At 43.2% G+C, this 19,057-nt stretch overlaps 1 protein-coding gene across 5 annotated transcripts; it reads right to left on the bottom strand.

Annotated features, from left to right (window-relative positions):
* Positions 1–664: 664 nt before the first annotated feature.
* HSF2 (heat shock transcription factor 2) lies at positions 665–16,174 on the bottom strand. Of its 5 annotated transcripts, XM_037390782.1 has the most exons (14): positions 15,959–16,172; positions 12,350–12,458; positions 12,016–12,143; positions 10,501–10,625; positions 8,127–8,202; positions 7,791–7,852; positions 7,592–7,676; positions 6,530–6,699; positions 5,138–5,241; positions 4,972–5,047; positions 4,378–4,483; positions 2,705–2,758; positions 2,003–2,087; positions 665–1,618 (listed from the first exon to the last, which is right to left on the bottom strand). In XM_037390782.1, the coding sequence occupies exons 1-14, from the start codon at positions 16,091–16,093 to the stop codon at positions 1,329–1,331; spliced, it is 1,605 nt and encodes a 534-aa protein (XP_037246679.1). In that variant the 5' UTR covers positions 16,094–16,172; the 3' UTR covers positions 665–1,328. The 5 variants fall into 5 exon arrangements, 4 of the variants coding, with proteins under 4 accessions (XP_037246679.1, XP_037246677.1, XP_037246680.1 ...); XM_037390780.1 differs by having other exon boundaries at positions 4,972–5,241; XM_037390783.1 differs by lacking the exon at positions 15,959–16,172 and adding an exon at positions 14,795–14,994 and having other exon boundaries at positions 4,972–5,241.
* Positions 16,175–19,057: the final 2,883 nt, after the last annotated feature.

The raw sequence follows: 19,057 nt of genomic DNA, 5'->3' as shown, positions 1-19,057 counted from the left end.
TGGATTCAGCTCCCTGTACAAGTGGCTAGGCTACTCCTTTAAGGAAAAAAAAAAAAAAAAAAAGGAAGTTTTGAATGCTGTGCCAGAGCTGTGGAAGGTGTTCTTCCTGTTGTGTGTATGAAGTTATTAAAATGCAGTTCCTCCCTTCATGGGAGCATCTCACTAGAGCTTCTCAAAACTCCCTATCCACAGGTTTGAGAGCAAAAAGGGAAGAACACCTACAGTCAGTTACAGTTTAACCTACTGTTTATAGTAAATCAGGAGCCTGGGGTAAGGTATAGTTAAAAGTATGTCAACTGCACCTTCATCCAGTGGTGTTGTTAACCCCTCTGCAATTCAGCTGTGTAATACAAACTACCGTAAGGTCACTTGAGTAAACATGGAAGTACACCTTTGAGCAAGAGTAAAGCTCTTCCACTGGACGGGAAGCTACAGGGCTCTGCTGGAGTCTTCAGTAAGAAAATCAAGAAGAAATCACTCCTGTGTACTGCTAAATGAGAATGCAGCATGCTGCATTAGCCAGCTGACAAACCACTGGAGCCACACACTCCCTGAAGTCAACTAAACTGTTTGCCTGTAAACACTGCACAGTCTCTAAGGCATGAAAAACACAGGCTGTTAAACCGGTACCACCTGCCACATAGAATAAGAGACAACTCTTAACAAGTATCACACTTAAGTAACATTTATTTTAACAGAGTAGATGGTCCAAGTACTCATGCAGTTGAGGGGCAGGGTGGCTGTAAGGAACTGTTCCCCAGTTTGTGCTATGTGTAAGCACTTCCACTGAAGTGAAAGTAAGGCAGAACCAAGATTCAGCAAGGTACAGGCACTTTGTTCCCAGTTCAAGCAGGGAAAAAAAAAGCCTACATCAGGTCCTGGTTGTCCCCCCACCCCAAAAAAAGCCTCGTGTTTGTTAAACAAAATTTTGTAAAAAATAGAAAAAACCCAAGATACAGAAAGTTGGTGCTCCCTAACCATACACTACTAGTTTACGTCATCATATGTAAGACCAGAAGTATAACAAATCATAAATCAAAGCTTACTATTAACAAGTGTTCAGTTACCTGGGGTATTTAGCGATATGTATAATACCAAGTATTTCACAGCAGTACAGTAACAGTCTAACTTGGTATTGCCAACCGTGCCCAACAGCTTGTCTGACTGTGCCGTTAAACAATTGCTTGTAGGAAGTAACATTGGAAAGGTATTTTAGATTCCATGTTACCTGGTTACATAAAACAGTGATTTACAAAAAACTCAATATACCAAACAATATTCTAAATAAATAGTTCATTTTCGTGACTATATACAGAGTCCCCATTACGTTAGTTATCCAAGAACGGCATGTCTGTGTCCATGGGTGCCGGCGCAAGTTCACATAGATAGAACAGTGTGGCCTCGCTTGCTTCTGCCTCCGTCAGTGGCTCCAGCCGCACCAGTTTGCTCTGGGTGGGCTCAGGATCGAGGCTGCTCTCCAGGAGCTCGTCCACTTCCAGGGGTTTGTCAACACAGGAAGGAGTTTCAGCTGCGGAGCTCCCGCTCTCCACAGCGGAGCCTGGGTTCCCATCAAGGAATGCAAGGAGTGGAAACGCAGTGTACTGTATGAGCTGCTTATCTAAGGGGGAAAAAAATTCCAAAACCATTATCAGTTCATACGCCTTTTCATGTGCAGAAGGAAAAAACCAAAATCCAACCCACAGAATTTATCTGAAGAATAATTAACAAAAAACATTTTACATGTTTGTTTTCAGTGACTGATTAAAAGAATTGTTACGTCCATGTATAACACTGTTTGTTTTCAAAATTCTCCTGCAAAAATATCAGTTTCTCTGCACTTTGTGCAGTGCCAAAAGCCTAAAAAGCAAATACAGTAAGTATTTTGTTTTGGTTATTCGCTTATCAGCATGACACAAAACCAGACAAAGACCAAAAAACCAAGATGGCTTTTAGAACAATGCTTGTTCAACTGTTAAAACTGTTTCAACAAAACACAACTAACCTGATTTGGGCTTAGAAACTTGTGTTTCCTGTGAAGCCGCTGCACCAGCATTATTCTTGGTGGTTTCTATTCCCTTTGCCTCCATCTGATAACGAAAGCAGAATCTTAAAACACATGTTTAAAAGCATTTTTCCAAGGCCACTAGAAAACAGCTGACCAACTATTAAAAAAGTCAAGTTTTCACTTGAGCAGGGATGCAGTGGTATCAGTAACCTATACTAACAGACCCTGGCAGAGAAAACATGAAATGGGAACACAGGCTCACTCAGGCAAGAACCAAAACTAATGCTCATAAATGAGTAGGACAAACTCAAAGGAGCTAGATCTTTGCTTTACTGCTTATTCTTGTGTTTCTTTTCCCACCAGACAACACAGATGAAACCATTCTGGCAAAGTGCCTACATGTTTGCAACTGTTAAAATCTTAGAAGATACAGAAGTCAAGGGACTGGTACAATGCAGGGGTACTGGCCTCAAGGCAATATGAGTTTTAAAGAACATTATTAATTAGTGTGCTTTTCCCTTTTTTATTTAAAGCCTAACAAACAGAACGAATTCAGCTGCAGCCTTCCTATTCTCATGGAAGTCTTGAAAGCCAGAGCATGACAAAAGTGATATTATACCAGCAAAGAAAACAGTAAAAGATGAATAAAGGTTGCATCTCACAGTACTGTGTACATCGAGCAATGGATTTAAGACTTACTTTGGTATTAGTGATATGATCTGTGGGATTCATCTGCACGGAGCTTGTAAAAAGCTGAATAAGACAAAACACATCAAGTTTTAGGTACCTTGATGTTGCCATTAAGAATACAAGAACATCACATCTGAATGTGTGAGAGTAATACTCGTACTTAATGTTTTCAGGCTCTATCAGGATTAGGGTTTATTTACAGGTAGTTACCGCTTTTGTGAAGAAAACCTAGCTTTGGAGTGTAATGGTTTGGAATTCTGTGAACCTCAGTCACAAAGGTAACGACTATATCGCATCTACCTTAGATTAACATGGTTTGCTGCAGTCTTAAAATACCAACTCCTTCCTATGTTGCTGCGTGGAGAATTCTGTGAATGGTAAGGAAGAACACACCCTGACCAAGTTCGCAAGTGACACCAAACTGGAAGGCGTCCTCCATCCGTGGGAGAGCAGAGCTGCTGTTAAGAGGAATTTCAGCAAAGTGCGAGAGGGGCCAGCAGGCACTCCATTGGGTTCAGCCGCCAGACTCATTCCGGCCACAGTAACCCCATGCAGTGGCCCAGGTTTGGGAACAAACAGACAAGGAGCAGCTCCTGAGAGGGGACCTGGGAGTTGTGGTAGACAGCACCCTACCATGAGCCAGCAGCACAGCCTTGCTGCAGGGAGGCATGCTCTGCTACTGGCAAAGCACAGCCAGGTCACTGGAAGCAGTTACTTCTCTCTGCACAGCACCTGAGGGCACTTGTTGGAAGAGTGTCCAGTTTTAGGCTTCCCAGTACAAGAGTTTTCCAACTAGAGGGCATCCAGAGGGCCACAGACATTTGGAGGTTATGACATACAAGAGGCTGAGGGAGCCTGGCTGATCTTGTCTGGAGAGGGCAGGCAAGGGGGGATACCTGCACTCTTCCAGGGCTTCTGAAGAGGTGTTACACAGAAGACAAACTCCACACAGGTGGACAGAGGACAAGAGGCAAGAACTACAAGCTGCAGCAGGGAAAACTGACTGACACAAGGAAATACTTCACAAAGAAGAGTCAAGCACTGGAACAGGCCTGTGGGATCTCCCATCTCTGCAGATTTCAGATTTTGAGTCAACAAGGTCCTGAGCAACATGAGCAGACTTTCGAGTGGGCCTTGCTTTGAGCAAGGAGGCTGGGCTAGATGCCATGCACGGGTCCCTTCTGACCTAGACCATTCTACTTGACATAAATCTAAAGAGAAATTGAGAACATATACATACTCCTAAGAAATCACCTGAAATGGCAGAGAAGCTTGTAAAATAAATGCCCCTAAGAAATCACCTGAAATGGCAGAGAAGCTTGTAAAATAAATGCCAAGAGCCTTTTTAACTCCAGTTCACTGAGAAGGCCACAGATGATGTGCTGGGCTATTTCAAAGGAAAAGTATTCATCTAACTGGGGCCTGAGTTCATGTAGCAACAAATACAAGCATTATTTCATGAAGCAGTTCATTCTTCAATCAAAAACTTAAGCATCTGCTTGAGCAGTGGTGTTGCACTAATTGTACCAGTGCCTCAGAAACACATTCACAAATTCGTAACTTCCCTTTTTTAAAAGGAAGAAAAAAACCCCCTGTTGTGTTTGAAATCCATTTTGAACAGGAACAACCCACCCAAATTTTTCTGCAGTGTATTACCAAAATACTTAAACAGTGACAATTACATCGACCAGGAGATCTGGATCTATGCTGAACTGTCGTCCTGATAACATAGCTTGGAAGTCCTCTAAACTGCAGTCGATACTGTCAAGATAATCCAGAAGTTCAACTCTAGAAGACAAACAATATTTTATTGCTGCATCTCTTAACAAAAGGAAGAGAAATCCAGAATTAAACTTTACACACATGTACTACATGTATCTAAAAATCTTTTAGCCTCTTTGGAGTAGAACTCAAGCAAATCAGATAGATGCTCCGAAGCAGGTATCACATCAACATAACACTATGACATGACACTAGCAGAGATGCGATTCTTGCATCCAGGTGGTGAGTCCCATCCACCTGTAAGAGCTACACAGCTAAATCCTAACACTTTAAACAATGATACCTATAACATTAACACAGTCAGATTATGCACCCCGACTCACTTGCTTCACGATGAAAATCAGAGTCCCACCTTAAAACAGAAGGATCTTTAGAAACTGGCTGGAATAAAGGTGACCTATAAGTTCTCAATAGAAACTACTATTCGGTTCTTTTTACTTCGGTCAAACAGTCAGTTCCAGTAATTGAAAAAAACAGAAGACCAGGCTACTCACTTTCCAAGAAGATTTATATTCTGTGAAATTACTCCATTCTCACTGAGTATGGAATCCATCATTGAGACTGGATCTTCTGCAGTTAAAGTTGACTGGTTATTCAGCTGTACAGCACTTGACATGAGCGGGCTTGTACTGTCACTGACAGGGCTGAGCAGATCATTACCTGGGACAGCAACTGATTCGGTGCTTTTATCACCTTGAATTACAGGGGCGTATTCTTCCTCGTTATCATCTTCCACAATTACAATATCGGGAGAATGACTACAGCTATAATATAAGACAAATGAATTAAACCATTTCATACACTCATTTAAATTGATACTATTCCACAGGTTTAGTTACTTCTCACTTCAGTCAAGCTGCTATAAGGAAACAAACCTTCCTACTGCTTTTTAATATGAAACACAGCAAGATACTCTAAATTTCCGTTGATATGGTGTCATAATGCTCAATACAATTAATGCTAGCAAACACTGTTGTGCTAGACCACAATAATAACTACTAAAAATGTACAGGAACACGGATTTTTTTTTTTACGTTAGAACAACTAATTTTTTACATTAGAATAACCGTAAGCTTGCATATAAATGTAAAGTATGTATGAAGTGGACCAAGGCATATGAAGCCATCAAACTCGACAGACAATATATATTTTGCATCTTTCCTGTTGAAAATAATCAACTCTGGGGTATCCATAACATAATCTCAGTCAACACTGCTGTAGTTAATTAACATTGTTATGTATACCAGGAAGGCAACCTAAAACCCAAGAAAGAGTCTCAAATAATTTGATTTCATCCATATTCTAGTTTTCTTAACCCTTAAGTAGCACCCTCTCTATCACAGTCTTATCTTCGTCTCTTCCACCAGAGAATGCATTCCCACACATCAGCTGAACAAGAACAATGGTACTAATTCCAAGTGTAAGCTAGAAATAAGTTTTATTCCCCCACACATAATACAGGCACTGTCATTGCAATGCAACTCAGGAAGAGAGTTGCATCTCAATCCCTCGACCACGTTTCACCTGCTCATACCTGAAAGATCAACTACTTCTATAGTACTATGTACAGACAGGAAGGAACGCAGTCACAAACACTTAGGACTGAAAAAAAAACCCCTGAAATTAGCTGGCTTCATGAAGTTCAAAGACCAAACCAACACCTGACACATGCAAATTATTCTCCATAAAAATCTAAAATTAAGGGAAGTCATTCCTGTCTATACTATAACCAAAACTAAGACATCATCACCTACATTGTCTTTGGACACGTAGTGTTTTTACCAAGACTGCAGTAACAGTTCATATACTTCTCACTAATCTCTATCCTCCACACGTTAAAACTCTGACAGCCAATTAACTATTTGGAACAAATCCAGACATCAATAAATCAGAACCTAGTACGAAATCACAGATGAAGCTTCTGTAAGTGCAGGACTACTGAATAATTCTGACCACCTCATTAAAAAAAAGTTATCTAACACATCTGAATTACTGCGTATTATACAACACTTGAAAGCCAATTATCTATATACGCTTCTAGAGACTTCTTACTTGGAAGAATCCGAAGTGGTATCTTCATTTGCTTCTGGTGTAATGGGAAGATTTTCTTCATCACCCATGGGATTTTCTTCATCACCCACATCCTCAGTGACATCATAAATAATGATGTCATCTGAAATCTGTTCCCTTTGTTTTAAGCCCTCATTTCTGTTGAGCGGTACCTGAGAATTATTTTGAAAAGTCAGGGGACAGAAGGACAATGAGCTTCAACATTCTGACAGTTACCATTGTACCTTATAATGCTTCAATTCTAAAGAGGTGTAAGAGCTTTCCTACACCTTAGAGATGACAAGCTGTTTATATCTATCTACATTTAGTAGAAAAAATTTACAAATAAATGCTCAAGCTGGATAATAGCAGCTACAGAAAAAAAATGTTTGGCAAATACTACAGGCACAGAAATAAAAATACACTAGCACTGTCAGCAAAAACAACAAAAAAGCTGTGACACCAGGACTACACAAGAACTATAAATATTAAAAGAGCGACTGCCCTTTGTATAGTACTTTGTTATAAAGCTATTAATTCTAGTACTGTGCTACAGCACTAATTCTAATGCTTTCCCCACCATTATTTGGACAGCAGAAGATAACTTTCAGTGGTGTGACACATGCAAATGGCACAGGAACTTGACATGGTTTTGCTGGGTTAAATGCTGCCTTGCAGAGCAAGGTGCTGGATCCTTGTCCTTGTACAGGGCTAGGGGCGCCTAACTCCCAGAGATAACAACACAACATACATGTGCTATTTCTAACAGCACTAATACTAAAAGCAAACTACTTTCAGTAGAATCACATCAAGCTGTATTTTATACACAGGTAACTGGCTTATACATGCTTATATTGAAAAGTGAATGGTGATTATCAACACACTTGGCTTCTGAAGGGAACATGTGGCATATCACTTCTCAAAGTTGACAGCTCTCAGTGCACAGCTATGTTTTATTCCCTGTAAGACCATCTGCTCGATCTGTCTGACCCCTCTGCCCTGCCTGCCCCCCCGCTCCCAACTTCCTTCATCATAAACAAAGAGTACATATAAAAGAAAACTTACATGGTGGTTACTGTCAGCTGGCTCTTTCACAATCTGCTGAAATACATTTGACTTTGTAGGCCCATTAGTGTTCAGAAGTAAAGGCCTAAATCAGAAAGAGTAAAGGAAGAAAGCCATCTTAAAACATGAGTCTTTGGTTTTAGTCAGGAAAACATGTCAGTATATTGACTGGACAGCAAGTTTTCAAGCCCATATTTACCTCTTGCGTTTTAGGCTCACTAGTTGGTTATTCTGCACCAAGGTAACAATAAACTGTACAATCTGTAAGGGAAAGAACACTACTGTTAATCACCCTACTCTGTAATGGTTTCTCTCAGAGTACCAAGACATCTCATAGGTAGCTTTGCCCTTGCTCTTTTTCTTGTAGTGTGTGAAATGTCTCTTTAATAGAAACAAGAGAGTGGTGTATGGTGAATAACTCTGCGCAACAAACATTGAGTTTATTTCACTACATAAGCAGAAGACAAGGCACAGTATTCCTAGTTCAGAAGCACTCCCTCACTCATTCACATATGACACTCAAATGAAGCCTTACCTTCCGAATAACCTGCTGCTGTTGCAAGTGTTTTGCTCTCAGTTCTGCCACTTCTCTCCAAAGGGATTCATTCTCTCTGTTGAAAATGAAGATTTAAAAGTCAAACTAAAACTAAGTTTTAATATATTTACATTAATAACTTTTGTTAAAGATTACTTGGCTTCACTAAAGCTCTTGGAATGTGTTTTTAGATGGGGAGGGAGGGGGAAAGTCACACAGGCAGCAGCCTTGGCAAATAATTACAAGACCCAAACACAACAAATAGCCTGCAGAGAATTTCCAGCCTCCTTAAAAAAAAAATAACCCCAATTTTCCAGTATTTATCATACAGCATTTAAAAATTAACTACTTTGTTTCCTTTCCTGTAACAAAGTTATTTTCTCCTCTCCCTTCTAGTAATTAAATCCTAAGGAATTAAAAAAATAATAATCAAGCATACAACTGGTTTCTGGCAGCAGCAAATGACCAAATGGCATAAGAATGCAGTGTCCTCTTGCCACCATAAAAAAAGTTACTGATCTGTATCAAGCCTGTCCCACCTCCCTCACACACTTCTCGCTAGATGCAAGCCACCTGTCAGCAACTGTATATCCACCTTGAAAGAATCTTCACAGAACAAGCTCTGAAGTCATGCATGCAGCTGTAGGTCATTCTAATAGCTGCCTCTATTAGCTCCAGTAAAGGGGCATGTTGGATGCTAAAAAATAATAGCAGCACAGCAGAGATAGCATGCCATTTTATAAACACCGGTTGTTCCAGTACTCACAGGAGTCCAGTTACTGCAGCAGTATAAAAACTGCTGTAAAGCAGCCCTTGCCATCGTATCCATGAACCCTGTTGTTTCCAACAGCATAAAGCATGCTGAGAGGCAGATAATGACTGCTGAAATCTTCCCTGAATAAGGGAAGACAACATACCACCCTCCTCTCTTTTACAGTTTAGCTTTCAACACATATACGCCAAAAAAAGGAGGAAAATCTCTCTGCCGGTGTTTGGGTTTTTAAGAAACTTTAAGCTAAGTTTTCAGAAATGGTTGTTTATATGCAGCGTGATGAAGCTTATTACTTACTGCTCAAACTACTCCTATGTCCAACATACAATTTATGAGTACAGTTACATCACAAATTTAACAACTGAGGTCAGTGATTCTGAACTTTCTCCACTTTCTCACTAGGTTTATTAACATGTTTTGTAGGACTAGGTCTTCTGATCTAGCTCCAGTTTCTACCACAATCACTTTAAACTGATGAGACAACAATATGAATGTCAAAAGACCAACCATTCTATCTTCTTGTTTCTACAAACTGTCAGGTCATTAGCAATTGGACACCATTTCAGCCAGTGAGCCCTGCTCTGGAAGACCTGATGGCCTTCTGGGGTTCCTTCCAACCCAAACTTATCTATGATTTGAAAAGAATGAATATGAACATTTTTCCTCCGGACTGGCCAGATTCTAATAAAGACTATTCTTAGACAATGTAACTTTTCCTCTGAATCTTCTACCACTCAAGTAATTAGAACTGAAGACGAGAAATGACAGCGTTTACTTCTTAGAACTTGAACTAATCAGTGACCTCTGCCACAGAGGTACACAATAATTTATTCTCAATAATTCTCAACATAAGTTAAGGAGTCCTGAGACAGAGTTACTGTTGAGGTGCTGGGACTTACAGTGCATGAGCATATGCTCATATACCTTGCCTGTATCTACATACTCCGAAGGATTAAGAAATTTGTGACACCCACCTCTCTCACTGCTGAGAATAAACTTTAATTACTAAATAGGTAATAAGGCAATTCTAAAAATACTCTATTTACATTTGCATTTCAGCTTCTGTACCCCTGTTGCCAAGGTAACTAATGAACTTCCAAATTAGATTTTTAAACAGATTTTCACAGGCATTAACTCTTCTGCAATTTTTAGCAGTGGAGGAATTAAAACAACAGGAAAACAAAAAGCAATGAGCAAAGACATTAACTGTAGTTAGGAAAGTATTGTAAGTAATTTGCATAAACCAAACTGCCTCAAACTAAACACAGTAACTATTTCAAACTTGAAGATGTAAACCACCATACTTCACACTAAGAGCCAAGCTGAATATTCAGCTTCAGCAGCATTACAGAACTATTATTAACGGTATTATTTAATTGCACACTACTAGACAGTTCTTCAAACACTGACACTGCCCATTACTTTCAGCCATATCAGAATATTCAATTTCTGATGCAATTTTTTAATTGAAATTTGTTTTCCTAAAGCAATATTTAAAGTTGGGCAGTAAGAAATTGAGATACACCTACAATTAGGTCTCTGCTGATACTGATTATCAGAATTACTCAATTTCAGGTATCAGTTGCAGATGGAGCAACTTACCTCTTCAAAGCAGATAACCGAGATTCGATAGTCTCTTGTTTAATTTGCACCTTTTGAGCACTGCTTATTATTTTGGAGAGATCTTCCTGACGTATCTTGTTTTCTTCAGGTCTCGAAGAAGAAACCTTTAAAAGATTAGAATCCAGAAACAACACCTTCCTTTACCCATTGTTAACTATTATTTTCTTTTGGTAATCAAGTATATTTCTTTCTAGCATTGATAAACTATGCATTTAAGTTAATAATAAACAAAGCATCAAATAAAAACCCACAGAAACTCCTTCTTACAGCTGTCGCCACATTAGCTTCAGTTGTTACAAAAATTCGTGTACATTCAGATTCTTCAGGCATTCTCTGAAGTGCTCTACTTCATCATAATGTTTTCACAATAACCCAGTGCTAGTAAGTATATCCCTTTGTTCTGGTTTTGGCTGGGACAGAGTTAATTTTCTTCATAGTAGCTGGTATAGGGCTGTGTTTTAGATTTGTGTTGAAAAGAATGTTGATAACACAGGGATGTTTTTGTTATTGCTGAGCCCTGCTTACACAGACCCAAGGACTTTTCTGCTTCTCACCCAACCCACCAGCAAGAAGGCATGGGGTGCACAAGAAGTTGGGAGAGGACACAGCTGGGACAGCTGACCCAAGGGATATTCCATACCATATGATGTCATGCTCAGTGTATAAAGCTGAGGGAAGAAGGAAGGGGCAGACATTCAGAGTGATGGCGTTTGTCTTCCCAAGTAACTGTTAGGCATTATGGAGCTCTGCCTTCTTGGGGATGGCTGGACACCTGCCTGCCGATGAGGAGTGAATGAATTCCTTGTTTTGCTTTGCTTGTGTGCGTGGCTTTTGCTTTACCTATTAAACTGTCTATCTCAACCCATGAGTTTTCTCACTTTTAGTCTTCCAACTCTCTCCCCCATCCTGACAGGGGGATGAGCAAGTGGCTGGGTGGTACTTAGTTGCCAGCTGGGGTTAAACCATGATACCCTTTCACTACAGTTTAACTTGCCAGATTTCTATTTGGTATCTATATTCACCTGACTTTACCAAAACAGTAGAGCACATTTCAGAATCACATTTAGAAGCGTAACAAACATGTTTATAGGTTTCCCCCATTCTCTTTGGTGAAAAGTTTAATGCTTACAGTAGCTTTGTTCTGAAACAAGCTATATAAACAAGCAGATTGTTATATTATGGATGGTATAGTCAAAGCATGCTCTGCACTTCTTCTAATACCCATTTGCAAAATGTCATATTTGCATAACTCGCTCATTTTTGCCACCTGTAAAACTTACTATAATGACAGCAAAGAAGGTTCGGCGAAGGAACCTAATCAAATCCCCCAAAATATCTTCAAACAAGTCAAGATAAATATGTCAGCAGTGCAGTTTGCTTCTCCTAACTCCAAACTTACTTGCACTCACAATCCTGCAATTAAATTTGACATGAACTTTGCTACTGATTTGTACTTACTCGTACAGGTTTTCCACATACTGAGTTTTCACTAACCTTCCTTTTAATGTGTTCCAACAAGTCCTCCCGGCCCTGCTTAAAATATGGGTGCTGAAACTCTACTGGACCATCTCGCTCCAGTTTGACAATCCCAGAATCAACATGGACAACTTTACGGAAGCCATCTTTAAAAAAAGACAAAGGAAAAAAAACAACAACAACCTCTTAAAACCCACATGAAGAAATTCAAACTATGCTGTCCCAACTATCCTGTTACCTGTTTTGAGGCTGTGACAGTATCTCAGTGGCCACTGCTCAAAGGAAACTGTCTACAACTAAACATGTACAGGATCTACAACTATGCTAGAAAGCAAAACCCCCAAGAACTTACACATGTTTAACTGTCTGACAAAGCTTGCCATGTTGTTGTGCTTGAAGTACTTGGGAAGAATCTCTTTTGCGAATCTCTGTTCATCCAACACCAAGAAACTCTGGCCATTCTAAAATGAGAGAGACACATTAAGCTACTTAAAGACCACTGCAGAAAACATGCTGGACTTTTAGAATTAATCATCAGATAGGAATGTTTCCTTTGTGCATGCAGTACGTAACTGATCTGCTTGCCTACAATTTTCCACAACAAAAAGTGTATAAACTCTGCAGTTGCAAAGCAACAGGGTATTACCAGTTTACATCGCTATCCATATCTGAAGGGGAACATCTCTGTTATTACACATTGCTTCCTCAAGAAGATTAATTAATTGTTTACCAATAGTTACCACAGTTTCACTGCAGGACAACACTATCAATTTTGTATGTAGCTTCACAGTCTTAGGAAGGAATCTAACAAAGAGACTGTGCAAGGAAAAACCACCAACCACTAGCGTAAAGCCCCTTCTGCTTTTCAGTATAGAAGCACAAACAGTTTGATAGAATTTGTAGAGCAGAGGGAGCTGTCAAAGAGCCGAGGGTGTCCACTGGGTTCTGGGGTTACCAAAAAGGTAACCACCCAAAGCAACATCCGCCTACTCCTGGGATGCCAGTTGTGAGGGACGACTGATCTTTTATTTCATCCACAGGCTCTGACTAAAATAGAAGGCTCAGCCATTTGTTCTTCAATGACTGTGCTCCATTAACTAAAGGACAAATAACTGGAAGACTCCAAATTAGCTATTTAATAATGGTTCAGGTTTCCTCTGTATATCCACAGCACTCTCGCCCTGCATTTAATGAGAAGCCTGTCATCTTCAACAAACATCAACACCAACACTGCATCTTCTTAGAAGCCCTTTAGTTCAACAAGTCACATTTGTTTCTTACCCCCAAATGCCAGCAGTTCTATGGTCCCAAGAAGATTATAAAGAATCAACCATGAGACCGTGTGAAGATGCCTGCCCAAGAGCTTGTTTCTGACAAACCAGCAAGGATCGCCATGAAACAAAATTTATAAACGGCTTACCACGGGATGAGTTAGAAGCTTAAGACCAAGAGGAGAGCAGGAAGACAAAAACTCCGCAGTAATACCTACCTGGCTCCTGCTGAGAAAGTCAGTGGAAGGGAAACGGGAAGCAAAAGGAAGGACAGGTACAGACCATTTTAGCCCATGCATTAACGACCCCCCCATCTGAAGGTACTCGAACAAGCAGCACTACAGTGACCTGTGACACCAACAGACAGCTTTCATGCAGCAAGCCTAGAAAGGCCTAGCACAGAAAAATCTGGGAAACACATCTACTAGCTCCTGTTGCCCCATCAGTTGTTTACAGCAAATCTGTACCAACATTAAGACTTTTTACATAAGACATTAAGACTTGCAGTCACTGAAGCATTACCACCTAGCTAAATACCTTCAAGTCCTGCAGTTACTGACGGCAGCGTACAGCCATCTTCCAAGTACTTCATTTGGTACTCCTTCTACATGTTTTCATGGACAACACACATTTGTGGCAGGGATATGTATACAAGGAGACAAAATTTGGCTGTTTGGTTTCAGATGGCGTTTATCCTTACAGTGTTAAGGATATGGCTTCGCATGGGAGGAAAGTGAAATATTATGGTAACCGTACTCTTCCTTCCCTGATACGTTTGGTATACTTTTTGGACCCCACAATACTGACATAGCATATTTTTAAAAGATGGCACCACTTGTGTACCAAGTGATCCAAGTATCTCCCCCCCCCAAAATCTGCTGGATGACAATAACATCAACTGTGATTATTGCATCTTCCTTCAGCCTTGCAGAATATAAAACAATTAGTATTTATTTTTAATTAAGAAAATAACACAAGTATATCTAATAGCCTTGATGTGTGTAGTTGAGATAAAACAGTGGATTTGTAAAGTCTCCATTAAGAGCGCAAGGTGGCAAAAATAGCACTTCTTAAGCTAGACAACATCTGAATCTTCATACAGTCCTTAGCATCTCTCTTCCAGAAAGAAAATTAGGAGGAAGAGCTTCTCTAATCTACCAAGTCTATCTGCCTCCTTCTTCAGGAAGTGTTGGCTGAAGCTACTGTAACTCATTCTCAATAAAATGCTTAAGGTGACATTTTATCACTGCTTGAGTGTTTAAAATAAATTCAGCTGAGACCTGCCGTCTCAATGTTACTTGGAAATACTGATACAGTCTGAGAACAGGACTTTTTATATAAATTATTTTAAAAACATCTACAATACAGAGAAAACAAGCTGTTACTAAAAAGATCTGCTTAGCATTTATTACGAGTTAATGATGCTACTGCAGCAAACTCATTACACTGTATGAAAGTGGATGCTTCCTGCCTTCCAATATGTTAAGATACCTGTAAACTCTGCTCTGATAATGCTTCTTTCTCACCTACAACAGCCTGGATGCGAACAGAAATGATGCAGGACGGCAGGCCACCCAGCTCAGGCTTTTCATTTTTTAACAAAACAATCACAGCAGATGCGTACCCTGCAGTTCAGGACAGGGGCTTCAGTGACCGCGATGCTCAGAGGCGACACCCATCCCCCCGCAGCCGTTGCTGACGGGGCCCCAAGTGGCTGCCTCGCGAGCGAGGGCCGCACCCCCCCACCGAGCGCGGCCCGGAGGGTGCCCGCCCGGCCCGGCCCCCCCCCTCCCCACCGCAACAGTTGTCGCCCCACGTGGCCGCCCGCTCGCCAAGGCGCGCGGCCGCTCCCCGCCGGCCCCTGCGGGCTGACGGCCGGCCCGGGGCCCCACGGAAGCGCCGCCGCCAGCCGCCCGGCGCGTTTCGAGCGCAGGCGAGGCGGACGCCCCGACTCCCCACCTGCTTTCAGCCTGGAGCAGGCTGCTGTCGCACAGCCCCCCGGCTCGCCAAGGGCGAGCCCTGATATTTACGAGCTCGCCGACCCGCGGGGGAAAATCCCACCGCGCATCTGCGTTTCCCGTAGCACGGCTTAATGAGAGCTGCGCGTCCGCGCCCCGCAAACCCCGGCCGCCCTCGGATCCCTGCCCTCCCCCAGGGGCTCAGGGGCGCCCGCCGGCCGCCTCCCGCGGGAGCCCTCAGGCTGCTCAGCCGGGCCGGCAAGCAGCCCCCGCCGCAATCGGCACCCCGGGAGCGGCAGGGGACGCGCCCCGCGGCTGGCACCGCCGCTCGTCCTCCCCAGGTAGCCGCGGCCAGAGGACAGGCAGCGGCCGAGGGCCGCCGAGGCCAACCGGCCTCCCCACAGCAGCCCCGCCCGGCCCGGGAGAACTGCGGCGGCCCGGCGGGGTGGGGGGGGGGCGGCCAAGGCGGGGTGATCTCCCCCACGTCGGCCGAGGGGCGCCCGACCAGGCCAAACGGGCGTGCCCGGTTTTTCCGCGCGCTCCCCGCGCGCCGAGGCCCGCCGCTCCCGCCCGCCGCGCAGCCCCCGCCCTGGCAGGCCCTGCCCTGGAGGCCCCGGGCGCGGCGGGAGGGACCGTCCGGCACCGCCGAGGGTGCGTGTGTGTGTGTGGGGGGGGGGCACCCCCCGGCGCCCCGCGCACGCGGGCGGGGCGGGCAGCCGCCGCGTGCCGCACCTGACTCCAGGTGATGAGCTGGTTGCTGGGGGCCTCGCCCACCAGCGCCCACAGCTTGCTGAGGAAGGCCGGGACCCCCGCGCCGGCCGAGGGCGGCGGCTGGGGCTGGGGCGGCTGCGGCTGCTGCTGCTTCATTGTCGCTCGGGAGCCTCCGCCGTCTGGCCGGGGGAGGGGCGCCGGGGGAGGAGAGCCAGCCCGGCCTTCCCCCGCCCCTCCTCGCGCGCGCCTGCGCACCGGGCGCCCCCCGCATGCGCAGCGGCCCGCCGCACGTGCGCGTGCGCGCCGGACAGCCGCCTCCCCGCCCCGTCCCCCTGCGCTTTACATAACGGCAGCACGTGCGCCGCCCTCACGTGTCACAACAGCGCGGGCCCGGCCGCCCTCCCGGCACGCGGCAGGGGCGGGACAGGCCTGAAGCGGGTGGAGGGACCAGGGCCAATGGGGACGCGCCTCTACCTCGGGGGCGGGGTCACGCTGTGGGCGGGGCACCCGCTCCCGGTGGGGCCGCGGGCGGCGGCTGAGGAGCCGTGGAGCGCGGCGGCGCGGCCCCGGGGGCTGGGAAAGGCCTTCCTCGGGCCTCACCGAGGGCACGCAGGGGGCTGGGCACCGCCGCACCGCGGCCGTGGCTGAGGGCACGCAGAGGCCGGCAGCAGCAGCTGTAACGGCATCTGCTGAGATGCCCACCAGTCATCTCCCTGCCCCGTGGCCCACGCTACACACACAGCAGCACTAAACACCGTGTGTTGATATCAGCTGTGTAAAATGTCAAGGAGAGTATTGGTTCCTTGTGGAATCCCTCAGCTGAAGAAAGATCACTCAGTCAGTCCCTTCCCTTCAGAAAGTAGCAAACCCAAATGGTACCCAGGGAAGTGGTAGAGTCACTACCCCTGGAGATATTTAAAAAAAGGCATAAATGTGGTGCTCAGGAACATGGTTTAGTGGTGGCCTTGGCAGCCCTAGGTTAATGGTTGGACTCAATCTTCTTAAAGGTCTTTTCCAACCTAAACAATTCTACGATTCTATGTAGTGGAGAGCATGTCCAGAGCTGAAGGACCACCAAAACACAAAGCCACAGCACCGTCCCCTTCAACCTACTAAATGACTTCCATTTTGGCAAGTTACTTGCCAATGTAGGCGTAACAGGAGACTACTCATCTACCATCCTCAAGCTTTTCATAGTTGTAATAATAAAATTTAAAAAAATCTCACTTTCAAGTTCCTCAGTTTCAGTTTTTCCAAAACTAGTTGAAAGAGTCACTTCTGCCAGTTCTCTCTCAGCAGTCTGCTCTCTCCTGTGCCTGGGATCCAAGGGGGCAGCAGAACAGGTTGGCAAGGTCTCAGCAGCAACTTACAGGTGCAGAGAACGTGTCTTTTTAAAGACTACCCAATCCCTTCTTTTCAGAAAGATCTAGTAGAAAGCTTAAGAAATAGCTTAGTCAGCCAAAAAACATGGGCACACATAGCATATTAGATCATTAGATACAAGATCTAAGAAAAACAACATACAGCAACAGCAATATAAGCATATGCACAACAGAAACATCTAAGCTAACTAGATAAAAAGTCGGGCAGTTCCTTAGGAGACCCCTCTCCCAAGGCATGTTGCGTTTAGACTTCAGACCTACTGGCTACAGAGACTCTGAAAAGAAACCTATTTAAATCAAAAGGTTACCTCCAGGAAAATAGCTTAATGAATACTAAAATTAATTAAAATTAATTTATTTCCATACCCTACCAAGTATTTTACAAAACTTAATCACAAGATGAACTGCAAATAATATACAAAACTGTTCTATGTAAATAAAAATAGTATTTTCACAACAAACTCCCATCAACTGACAGTGTTACTGATGGTTTATTTTGTGGAGACTTCTCAAAAAAAGTCTCAAATAATCAAGGGCAACTTTATCTGCTTCAGTTTGCAGTGAGAATAAAGTACAACGGCACAGGAAAAAAAGACTGAGAACCTTTAGCCTAGTAGCCTGTAGGAAAATAAGTATTTCCATTTCAAGCTTTGTATCACACAGCTTCTCTTTTCTAGCAGCGTTAGCAGGCTACAACAGCGTGTAACAAACTCACTGACTGGCATTCACCAGATCATTCCTCAGAGAAGTCGTCACAGTTACTAAGTTTATGGCTTAGCTTTTCAGGGTCAGTATTTGGAATGATAAAACTTAAAAGAATGATTTTTAAATTTAAGCACAAGTTTACTGTAATTACCCAAGTAATTTTTCACCCTACCAGGTTCCATTTATCTAGCTACAAATGCTAGATAAGCAGAGAGAATATGGTTGTGATTTAATCTGGACACAATATTTTTTATTTCACTTTTTTTCTTTTTTGTTCACAACATACATTTGAAAATAGGAGTTGATTTACAGAACTGTTGGACAATATTTCAAATTGTGCTTGTAAATGTTGAATTATCTCAAAAAGTTAAGATGCTATTCCAGTATCTTTTGCTCAGACAGAAGTAAAACCATGCATTTTTTTGCACTTCACTAGTAGATGGAACATCATCTTGGTGAGAAAGACTATTGTATAACTTGATTTCCAACATCTTATAGTTGAGAGAAGTCTTTTAACCTTTCTTGCTAGACCTCAGTTTCGGAAAAAAAAAATAAATTTTTCTGAAGCCTTAAGGCTTAAGAACTGGAAGTTATTAAATTAATACTTGGCATAAAATGTGAGTGATGTGCAACTCAAGTAACTCTTCAATTAGTTTTTTTATTATCTTACAAGGTCTGAGCACAGGGTAATATCTTGCCCATGTTCATAAAGCTTCCTGTTATGTTACTTTACAAGTCAGCAATTGTAGTCTTTAACCTGGGGCTATCTGACTTCCCAGTATCTTCATAATCAGTGCTATTAATCATCGTTTTCCACTCTGCAGTAAAATCTTCCTCCATTCAGCTTGTGGAAATCCGGTAATTATAAAGTCTGAGACAGGTCAAGCTATTTACATCTTTCACAATACAGTTCGCACCCTCCCCTCGCCAGTACGACTTTTTCTCCATTGTGAAATGTTGGGAATTCAGAAAGATCTCCTCCCATATCCCTCAACTAATCCCTCGAGCCCCAGCAGATGCTGTTCCTGCCTAG

The sequence above is a fragment of the Falco rusticolus genome, chromosome 6, assembly GCF_015220075.1.
Source record: "Falco rusticolus isolate bFalRus1 chromosome 6, bFalRus1.pri, whole genome shotgun sequence".
Lineage (NCBI taxonomy): Eukaryota > Metazoa > Chordata > Aves > Falconiformes > Falconidae > Falco > Falco rusticolus.
Note: the sequence above shows the minus strand (reverse complement) of the source record. Positions and strands in the feature narration are given on the sequence as shown.

Bases quoted from the DNA above. Each gene is read 5' to 3' on its own strand.
- HSF2 (XM_037390780.1), bottom strand. From the start codon at position 16,093: ATGAAGCAGCAGCAGCCGCAGCCGCCCCAGCCCCAGCCGCCGCCCTCG. The intron at 4,484-4,971 runs GTGAGTAGCCTG...TTTGTCTTCTAG, and splicing joins AATATAAATCTTCTTGGAAA to AGTTGAACTTCTGGATTATC. The intron at 1,619-2,002 runs GTTAGTTGTGTT...TTTCCCCCTTAG, and splicing joins AGTTTCTAAGCCCAAATCAG to ATAAGCAGCTCATACAGTAC.